General features: G+C 40.0%; 1 protein-coding gene across 2 annotated transcripts in view; it reads right to left on the bottom strand.

Moving 5' to 3' along the window:
* Positions 1 to 1497: 1497 nt before the first annotated feature.
* SAMSN1 (SAM domain, SH3 domain and nuclear localization signals 1) overlaps positions 1498 to 11381 on the bottom strand; it is a 188404-nt gene continuing 178520 nt past the window's right edge. The window contains exon 15 of one of the 2 annotated variants that reach the window (XM_007669505.3): positions 1498 to 2587. In XM_007669505.3, coding sequence (XP_007667695.1) covers positions 2385 to 2587 — 203 coding nt within the window. In that variant the 3' untranslated portion in view covers positions 1498 to 2384. The remainder of the gene's footprint in view (positions 2588 to 11381) is intronic. The other variant, XM_007669507.4, reaches the window with a different exon arrangement.

The raw sequence follows: 11381 nt of genomic DNA, 5'->3' as shown, positions 1-11381 counted from the left end.
ATTTTCTGGATCTATCCCTTCTTCTCCACCAAAAGTTCCATAACCCTTGATCTCTCTATCATATAATAAGGATAATAATTGCAGTATTTATTAAGTGCCTACTATGTGACAGGCACTGTACTAAGCGCTGGGGTGGATACAAGAAAATTGGGCATGCTCACTGGTCCCCCTGCCTCAACCTCTTCCCCTCTTCAGCCTATTCTAAACTCTGCTACTCTGATCATACTTCTAGAACTTTGCTAGGAACACGTCCCAACACACCTCAAAGCCTATGATGGTTACCCATTTCCCTCCACATCAAAAAGAGAAACTCCTCCCTGTTGGTTTCAAGGTCCTATAGCAGCTCCTTCCTTCTTACATAGCTTACTCTTAATCCTCTACTTCCCAGCTCACACTCATCATCCTCCCAAAATCATCATCTTGCAAATCTGTCAGACTTCAACTTGGACCAAAACTTCAAAGATGTCATGGAATCCCACCTTCTCCCAGAAGCATTCCTCAGTCAAAATGCAACTCCTCAGATCATGACATCCCAACATCCTCTTTGTATTCTTATATACATATGGCCTTCCTTGGCATTAATACATATGTTAGTCATACTCCAACCATTTACAGGAAAAACATTCCCCTGACCAACTTTCCTGATTCTACATATTCCAGCTGTATCTTTGGCTGCCCTCCTTCCAAGAATTATAAATAATTCTGCCTGCATGGCCCCATAAATTGCAAGCTCTTTGAGGACAGGGACCATGTCTATTTTATTACAGAACTTAGCAGACAGTAAATACTCAATAAAGACACTTGACTGATATTAGTTATTCCACTGCATAAGGACAAATCTCTCAACAGAATCCTTCAAACTTCACAATACTGAAATGCTATGGCCCCTTGAAGGCAGGGATAGCGTCTGCCAACTCTACTGTACTCTCTTAAATGTTTAGTACAGTGCTCCTGCACAGAATATTCATTCAATAAATGATTGACTGATAGCAGCAGAGGTAAAGGCCAAGATGGACAAGTGTGGAATCGACTTGATCAGACTTCGCTTCTTGGCCTTTCTGACCATTTTCCCCATCAAGGAGATGTGCTGAGGAACAGGGATGTATCAAGTTCTCAAATGAGCAATGCGTTCTTGTGAAACCCAGTGTAGAAGAGAATTAGAAAGGAAATACTCACCTGCTCTGTTGCCTCATTAACTTGCAGAAGAGGCTTCCTCAATAAAGCAGTTGTGGGCTCAAACAGGCTTGTGTCGTTAGAAGAAAACTCCTCAATTTTCTCGTGTCCTTCTAGCCAAAGCATGTGTTGAAAAAGCATACATTATGGCAGAACTTCAGAAGTAAATTCAATGGTCCAGACAACTCTTTTAAAGAGTGGAGTTAGAGTTCCTGTTTACAACTCAGAGAAGAATCACCATACTCATTTTACTGAGAGACAAGAAGAATAGGATGTCTGATCATTCTCCAACACCTTGAGCAAATAACATTTTGGAAACCAGAATGTTCACACAGTCCTGTTTATTGTCAGAGTCAACTTATTTTGAGATAAAAATAAAGTATACATCCACATAAATTGTATATTTGGAGGTAAAAGACATGACAAAAATATACTAATATGTTTTGCTAGTGCTCTGCTTGCAAAACATTTTATTAATTATTGATTTTCGAGCACAGGTACATTTCCACACTAGATGACCCAGGAGGGAAGAGAGTTAAATCATCCAGACCTGGCCACGGATCATCGCAACCTGATTCTATCACCTCATTTTTAATGTTTGAAATGTTAAAAAGAGTTCAGAAGTCAGTGACTGAAAATGGTTTTAAAACTACTCATTATCTACATACTCTTATGATAAAAATCCATACATTCACAACTGGTAATTATGCTGGTAGCTTTTTCTTCATGATAGAATATTAAAATCTCAAGATGTAGGACTGTACAAAAGGAGGGGATTTTTCACAAGTGACAAGGAACAAAGTATTTGAATGATAAATGATAATAATAATATTTCAAATAAATATCTACACTATTTACAACATTTGGGGGTGTTTGGGCTATAACACAGTCATTACTAACTACTATCATCATAAAATCTAGGGCAGAAACTCTCACTTGAGCCAAGACTTTATAAGTGTATATGTGCTCCCCTCTTGTGGACTTCAAGCTTGTAACTGAGGAGCATTTGGCAAGGGAAAGTATAGTCATCTTTTCATTCAGGATAGTGAAACACCCAGATAGTTAACAGAGTTTAAGTGTGCCATTGAGAATTATTAAACATCAAAAATACGTTCCAGTCCATTACTGTGTTTCTACCTTCACAAATTAACGCTGCGTATTTAATAGTCTCATCTGGGACGTTGTAGAAATTCACAGTTGAAAACACAGACTCAATCACTTGTCTCAGTGATACTAATCTTCTGTACCATGTCAGACAGATTTTCTGACTCCACATCTTCTTTGCCGTTATCTGAGTTTTCTGAGGAGATGTAGCATCCCGAGTCTCTCGGGCAATCATTTAACTGTGACTTATTAAAAGGCCTGTCTGGGCTTAGAGAGAGAGGCGCTGGTTCATTTTCTTGTTCTTGTCCATCTACCAAATGGAAAAAGGCAAAACGTTAGGTCAGAGCTCCACTGGAGAGTGCAAAGAGGCCAAGGGTGAGGTCAAAACCACCCCGGGGGTTTAGTTTCGGGCTTGCCTCAAGGAGGTCCTTCAGTGCTTCGCCTCCATTAGAGTGGAAAGGCTGACAAGAAACGGATGTGTATTCTGGTCAACACTAAAAGGCCTTGTGCTCAAATTCTCAAGCCAGTGTTTAACACATTTTGCCCTCGGTCCCAAACTCGTTGTTCTGCTGAATTCGCTGTGCTCCAAGGTCCCCAGCAAGGATGGCTGGGGACCCGGGCTTTTTAGGGCTAATTTGTTGCCAGGGAGATTGGATTATATTAGGCAGCAGTTGCTCGCTGATTCCTCATCCAAACCCTCCTTAATGCAGCTTTGGGAAAGGCCACTGGGAGTTTAAAGAACCATCCAAGTCACTGTGAACATTCTGGAATAGCTTAGAAGACTGTCAGTCATTTCCTGTCACAGTAGGGAGACTGACTGTGCTCTCCCTTCTGGGCGTTACGACGCCAGAAGCAGCCCTGGTCTTTTGCTCCAAGTTTTCTGGGTCTATCCCTGCACCTGGTGCTTTTGCAAGACTAAGGAAGAGCCCGACCTGGCCTCCTGGGTGGTGGAAACATCACTGGGACAGGATCTTCCATGCTCTGTCACCATCAACACTGAGGCAGAGCCTGCCCTGTGCTCGCATTCAATCTCTACTAGCTACAGGATAACTCCTCAGGTTGGGTAGAAGAGAAGTCAAGATCTCTGGTACTTCTGCTGGGGTGGTCCTGGACATCTCTGTGCCAATGCATGGGGACAAGTAAGGCATTTTCCCAATTGTCCAGTACTCACCCCTGAGAGTTACTGTGAAACCCAGATCACTAGTGAAAGCCCAGATCTCGGAGGAAGGAGCATGTCCCGAGAATCCTCTCCAGTCTGCCTACCTGAACTCTGTCCCGGAACTTGGGCCATGTGCCTGGTACTGGGCACCACTGTGCTCTACCTTCATAGGGCGTAAGGTCGAGGCCCTTCCTCTGCTCATGCCAGGGCTAATTCTCAGGATTATCCCCTAGTGATGGTGGAATATTGAGATTTTCTTCAAGATGGGTTAAGAGAATATTTTTTTAAAGGTTCATCTGCTCTGCACCACTGGGGGAAAACATAAGTGAATTTTGAACGGTCACTGGAGAATTTGGAAAGAAGACAAAACCGAGAGGGAAAAATAAACACTGTGGAAAGCAAAGGCAACAGTGCGACAAAAAGGACAGAGTGCCAAAGGGCGTGCCAGCCATACTTCAGTCACTCAATGCCATTCACTGATCATTTACTGTGTGCAGGAAACTGTACTGAGTACTTCGGAGAATATGATTAGAGTTGACAAACATGATCCCTGCCCTCAGTGAGCTTGCAAGAGAAGCAGCGTGACTCAGTGGAAAGAGCACGGGCTTGGGAGTCAGAGGATGTGGGTTCTTAACACTTAACTTTTCTGTGTCTCAGTTCCCTCCATCTGTAAAATGGGGGTTAAGATTTTGAGCTCCATGTGGGACAACCTCATTACCCTTGTATCTACTCCAGTGCTTAGAAAAGTACTTCTAAGTAAGTGCTTAACAAATACCATAATTATTATTATTGCAATCTTTGGTCTTATCTGCCACATCTGCACATCACCAGTGGTATTGTCATTTTGGAATTCAGAGGACAGATATGCAGAGCTACCCACATCCATAATTCAAATTCTTAGACTCACTAGTGTAAAAAAAAAAAAAGCAGTGATCTATTTTAAATACTGCATCAGTTTCATAAAAGAACTGATAAAGCTTTAATATGTAATTAAATAAGTGTAGGCAGTCTCATTTAGCATGGTTTGAAAGTTATCAGAGTTTAATCTCATACTAAGGTTCTGATACTCTGGCAAGAACTGTATTTACAATGTACATGAAATGTAATGAAGAATATTATGTAATGAAGAATATTATGCAGAAAGGTCTCCAGAACCATCACTAAGGGGACAACTGAGATTATCATCATGGCATTGCAGGAAAAAAAAATCTTCCATGTGGATTTTGCTTCTCTGGCTCCTCATCTCTGAATTAGTTTGTAACTAATTGACCTAATTAGCTTGTACCTAACCCAATGCTTAGTATGGCATTTGGCACACAGTAAGTGCTTAACAAATCCATTATTGTTGTAATAATAATAAAAATAATGAGATTATATGGATCATTTAGGCTAAAACTCCTTTTCAAAAAAAAAGAAATATTCGCCTTGATTATGCAGATTTTATTATTTGATTTGAAGCAGAATGCTTCAGAACTGTAGAACAGGCTTGATAAAGGGGCCGGGTCTCCTTCTAGTTCTGCCTTAGGCAGGTTCCTTCCTAAAGCTCACTGCCTGACTGAAGAACGCCTGACACTTTTCTTTTTTTAAACATGGATCAGCAAGTGAAAGTTTGTTGAACACCTGAAACCCCTCTGTAAGGACACAATCTGCTACATTCTCTCCTTCTGAGTCAAAGCTCAGTTTTCCTCTAACCTGCCCGAGGAGGCTCCACTTACAGCTAACAGGGTCTGGATTTGTTTCTTCAAGTGGAAAGTAAGAAAGGAGCAAAATATTCCTTCTCCCCCACAACACTATGGACATGTGCTTATACTCTGCTACATTTCTTCTACCTGTAATTTTAATCCATGTGCTGTGGCTAGATGAGCTAACAGTATCAACTAACTCTACTGTACTCTCTTATGCACTTAATACAAACCTCTGGGCATAGTAAGCACTCAATAAATACTACCAATTGGTCCATTATTTCAAAGGTTCCTGCAGATTCCTTGCTGAGTCTCTGAGAGCCAAAGTTGGGAGTTTTAAATTCAATAACAATTATATAAAACAATTTGGTTTGATGTCATGCTTGCTTGTTGTATTTTTATTTTTTGGCTCTTGGTAAAACAAAGTCAATCCCGCAGGCTGGTTAAACATACCTTTTCTACATCACTTACAAAAAAAAATTTGTTCTTGCTACTGGGGATAATTTCCTGGGAAGAAAGATACTTCAGGGATTCAGGGGTCATTGCTATTGCTAGTACTGAACTCTAGCATCATCTAGAGAAAGAAGCATAAGGATTGAAATCATCTGTATATTTTGTAAGATGGAGAACTTACAATTATAATATAAAATAATATATTTATTTATCTTCCACACAACAGGACTTTTTCAGTTTAAACCATCAGTACAGTGAAGCTCAATTAGCCAAACTTCATTAAGCACAGAAGTAATAGCTGACTTGCTATCTATTAAATATATTTATTGCAAACATACATGTAAATCAATTCCTTGCCAATGAATGTATTTTCTGTACTGACTGTACATATCTGACAGGTAATCTAATTTTAAGGGGTATAGATTCTGCAAATGTTTGTTTAAAGGAGGCATCATTTTTTTTTTTCAATTTAATTTACACAGGTTAGCAGAATGCATTTTCACATAATTTTACTGGTCTCTCATTTGAGAGAGATGAGCAGGCCCAAATAAGGCTAAAAAGAAAAAAAACCCAGGAGAAGAGGCAGCCTGAAAGAGACCTCGCCACTACTTGAATGCTTAAGGACTGAGCCCATAGAACGCACTAATTTCCAGACCCTACTGTACTAGTGAACTCTAAATGTTCTCCTCTGTATTATTTCTATATGCAGACCTGAAGAGGATGTTAGAGAGAAGTGAGGATGTTAAAAGCAGGGTAGCTAGTGGATAGAGCAGGGGACTAGGGGGCAGAAGATCCAAGTTGTAATCCCGGTTTCAATACTACCTCTCTCTGTGTCCTACTGCAATTAAGTTCACAGTCATCTCATCTGTGAAATGGACATAAAATACCATTATCCATGACTGAATGGATAGAGCATGGGCCTGGGATTCAGAAGGACATGGGTTCTAATCCTGGCTCTACCACTTGTCTGCTGTGTGACCTCGGGCAAGTCAATTCACTGGGCCTCAGTTCCCTCATCTCTAAAATGGGGATTAAGACTGTGAGCCCAGTGTGGGACAGGGACTAGGACTAAGCTGATTTGTTTGTATCCCTTCAGCACTTAGGATAGTACCTGCCACATTGGAGAAGCAGCGTGGCTCAGTGGAAAGAGCACGGGCTTTGGAGTCAGAGGTCATGAGTTCAAATCCCAGCTCTGCCACTTGTCAGCTGTGTGACTGTGGGCAAGTCACTTAACTTCTCTGTGCCTCAGTTACCTCATCTGTAAAATGGGGATTAAGATTGTGAGCCCCACGTGGGACAACCTGATTCCCCTGTGTCTACCCCAGCGCTTAGAACAGTGCTCTGTACATAGTAAGCGCTTAACAAATACCAACATTATTATTATTATTAGTAAGTGCTTAACAAATATCACAATTATTACTATTATTAGTCCTGTGTGATCTGCTCTGATTATTTTGTACCTATTCCAGCTCTTAGTGCACAGCAGGCCCTTAAAAATGCCATCATTACTATTATTAAACCAGATCAGAACCAGCCCTATTCTAGGTGGACAGTCCTCTTGGGAAGTGAAGAAGATGAAAAGAAAATGAGTGGTGATCTATCCAGTCAGTGGAAGGGAAGGGTTGAAAATGTTCTCAATCAATCAAGTGGCTCTGGTGGCCACAGTATTCCTGAGTCAGCCTGGGAGGCTGGAGTGGTGGTCTGATGTTTTGTCTGTTCAGTTCAATCACTACTGAGATGAGGAACTTGGTATTAGCCAAGGCAAACCCTGCACTGGCGAGAACTACCATCCTAACGTGGATTTGCTGCAGGGGGAGGGATTGATTAAACACCCAGCCTGAAGACTTTAAATTGAAAAAAACTTTCTCCAGACTGCTCTGTCCTTTGGTAGAGCAAAAAGGAAGGTGTTGAAACCAAGATAAAAAACAAAGGTAGAGCTGGTTCATATGAGAAGATATCACCTACACCTGTCCACCTGGGTTTAATTCCTACCCAAATATTGGACTGCAGTTTTGTAGACAGAGTCAATCAAACGATAGTACTTTTTGGAGGTCTACTGTGCAGCAAACACTCAACTGTGGGCAGCACACTGGGGAGTATATAACAGAAGAAAAAAATGTATGGTCCCATCCCTAAAGGAACCTGCAATGTAATGGAGGAGTCAGGCAGAAATTAATCATTTATAACTCATGGGAGCAGGAAGAAAAATAAGGATACAACTGGATGCAGCAAGAGCTTCGAAAGAGGAATGTAAATGAAATCTGAGAGTAACCCTTGTAAAGCAAAACATACATTTTTATTTACAAGTTATTTCCTTGTTACTTGGACCGGCTCCTAGTTGGCTTTCAAAGCCATGAAATATTTATCAATTCAACCTGAAAATGGATCTACATATTCTCCCTTACTTCTGTACACTGTGGGCCTCCCCCTGTGAGCCTTCCTTTTCCTGAGCCCAGATTCTCTCCTGCTGACTTCACTTTCCTATTTCTTCTGCGGCCTCTCTTCTGCCCCAATTCAGAATTCAGAAGGTTATGTGCTAGCCTATCCTCAACTGAGGGGCTGGGAAGGCTTCCTTCTCTAGTGTAATCCTATGATCAGCTTGAAAACCACTTACTAGTGCTTTATCAGCGTCTGCAGAATCATCTGTCCCTCCTGTCAAGTGAGGACCTAAAAAGTGTTAATCCTGTTGACACCTTCAAGGTCAAAGTGGGAGACTTTTACCTAGTTGAGGGGTGGGGGAAAGAGAAATAGATAACTACAGTTCTTCAACTACCTTCGTTTCCCACAAACTCCCTGCTTCTCTTGCTCAAAAATATGATATTTTGGTCTCCTTACTCCATAAATTCTTCAGAAAGAGATACACATATTGCTTTTTTTCTACCTATAATCAAGGCTTCCTATATTAACAGTTTGACCCTGCAAGTAAAATAATGAGAAATCAAGGACCCCAATTTTCAGGAAAACAGAATACGAAGCTTCAAACTAGTATTTCATGGATGTTTGCTAAATAGATATATTGCACAATATCAACAATGTACCTCAACAGAATCTCGAGCATTGCTAATTTCCCTCCCTTCAAATGAAGCAGTTATTTATTTTTAACTTTTGACTTTGATGTGTATTTGTTTTTAATAACTGCTTGGTTTAATATAAGCATACATTCAAAGGCCATCTCGTTAAAGGTACATGGCTTGTGAGTTTAATCTGCAGCATGGTAGGGGGAGATAGGACGAATGGAGAACAAGCACAGATAAAAATAAGCTACTGTTGCATGCTGCAGAATCATCACAACTCGCCATCTTATCAACAAATGGAAGTCATTCTTCTTTATTTCTCAAGCAAAGCAGTTTCATTTAAGATAAATAGCTTTCAGTCACAATAGCCCAATATACAATATGCATCTTTTTGACATGTATTTTTTAATACTACTTTGGAATGTAAGATCAGACTAAGGGTAGAGAAGAAATATTAGACCCTAGGCTTATGTGTTGACAGCAAATACTAGCTGAATCTGCATTTTTCCATTTTTCATCTCTTAGAGCTTAAGGTATTTGAGAGTGAGAGTGAGAGAGAGAGAGAGAGAGAGAGAGTCTGTGTAAAGAAGCAAGAAGGTTACTGTTAGCTAATAAGCTATAGACCTCCTCAGACCTTTCCAAACTTATCTAAAGCTTCGTGAAATGGGCACCTTGGAGCTTGGTATTGTTCTAAGTTCATGAAATATTGACAAGCCATTTTTATTTTCTATGGCCAAATATGTTTATTTCTTGCAACTGAGCTACGGAGGAGGTGGAGTGAAGGATGTGTGGAAAAGGAAAGAAAAACTGAGAGACATATTCAGTGTTTTGCCTAATTCAACCATCAATGAAGTAGAATACTTCCCTCTCAGTGAAAATGGCAGATGGGCCCTCTGAAATCACCCAGGTCAAGGAAAACTTTATTTTAAAATTTCCACTTTATTCTTCTAGTTTTTGTTTTGTTTTAAAAGTGATCTCTGCACATAACAAAATGGACTCCTTCCCAATCTGATTAGCTTTATCTACCCCAGTGCTCATTACAGTGCCTGAAACATAATAAGCACTTAACAAATACCATTGAAAAACCCTCTTCCAAGCACAAAGGACAGTGCTCAATAAATATTGATTGATGGATAGATTGGATAAGAACAATTAAACTGCCTTAGGTCAAATTACCCTTAAAATGCAAAAACATTTCCTTATGACTGGATTGACAGTGAGATTTCTTCTAGGGAAGCACCACTATATGCTTGTGTCCTAGATGAGCTAATGATTTTATTATGCCTGAGTTGTGGTAACGACACTTCATCATTATTTCTCGATGAAAGAAAAACCATTTTCACAGATTTGTGCTCCCAAAAAATTGACTAATCCATTACATTGGATACTCTTGGAGGGAGGGAACTTATATCTCGCTTATGGTGTACTTTCCCAAGGACTGCTTGATGTTCAGAAAAGACCACTGAATAACAAATTTGAAAACTGCCCTCATCTCGCTAGTTTAGAATAGTTGGCAAAAGGCTCACTGGGCTAGTCATTTCCCAAGGTTATGAGTATCAGCATCTTTGTGAAAATCCTTCCCACCATCTGATTGATCTCAGTTTCCAAAATCAATTACATCTGGATAGGTCAGAGACAAAAGCCCTCGTTGGCTATCAATTTCATCTGAACAGCCCCGTAGTCTTTAATATATTTTCAATCATCTTGATGATTAATAAAGGTAGAGGGAAAGACGGCATAGTACAATTTTAGACAACCATCTTCCATAGATGTCGCCTTGATTTGACAGATAAAAATACTTCATGTAGACACAAACTTACCTACAAAACATCTGGAACAAAAATCATGCTGCTATCAGTGCCACCTTATTCTAAAAACAACTTCAAACTCACTGCCAAAAATGTCCAAAGAAAATGCTATGGAAACTCAAGGAACAAATCTACAGGTCTGTCTCGGATCAGGAAAGCATGCACACAGAGAACTGACTTTTTAGAAAAGGACCATTTTAATTTTTTTCCATTGCTTCATTTCTTAGTCCAAACATTGTAAACATACAGTCAAATGTTATGAGGCTTTTTTGAGCCCCTGGGCAATGTTTTAACAAAGTGCTGTGACTTTCCACTGTAAACATTTCATTTGTGTAACCTGTATATTTAATAATAATAATAATAATTATTATTATGGTATTTGTTAAAGGCTTACAATGAGCAAGACACTGTACTAAGTACTGGGTGGTTACAAGGAAACTGGGTTGGACACAGTCCCTATCCCATGTGGAGCTCACAGTCTCCATCCCCATTTTACAGATGGGGTGACTGAGGCTCAGAAAAGGGAAGTGACTTGCCCAAAGTCACACAGTAGAAAAGTGTTAGAACCGAGATTAAAACACATGACCTTCTGACTCCCAAGCCTGTGCTCTAGCCACTACACCACTCTGCTGAGGACTGTTTCTTAGGAGATAGAATTGGGTGTACTGCAAAGTCATTCATTCTTATATCTAAATAATGCACAAGTCCGATGATCCTTCGATGCCTCCAGTCTATAAAATTATTACTTTTTTTTTTTACAAAATATCCTTATATGGTAGAAGATCAATTATGCAAGCTAAATGTAATGTGGGTCCCTACAGAGAGTTGAAAATTTGGATCCTTGATCCTACTTGTCATCTGAAGGTGGAAGGATTCCAACCAGTGACCTACCCTATCCCTGCTGACCAATTATTTATTTCCTGTCTGGAAGTGCTTTCCATAGCAATCATCAATGTACAGATACTTAAGAGAATCAATCTCTGACACT

The sequence above is a fragment of the Ornithorhynchus anatinus genome, chromosome 17, assembly GCF_004115215.2.
Source record: "Ornithorhynchus anatinus isolate Pmale09 chromosome 17, mOrnAna1.pri.v4, whole genome shotgun sequence".
Taxonomy (NCBI): domain Eukaryota; kingdom Metazoa; phylum Chordata; class Mammalia; order Monotremata; family Ornithorhynchidae; genus Ornithorhynchus; species Ornithorhynchus anatinus.
This window is presented reverse-complemented; position numbering and strand designations above follow the sequence as displayed.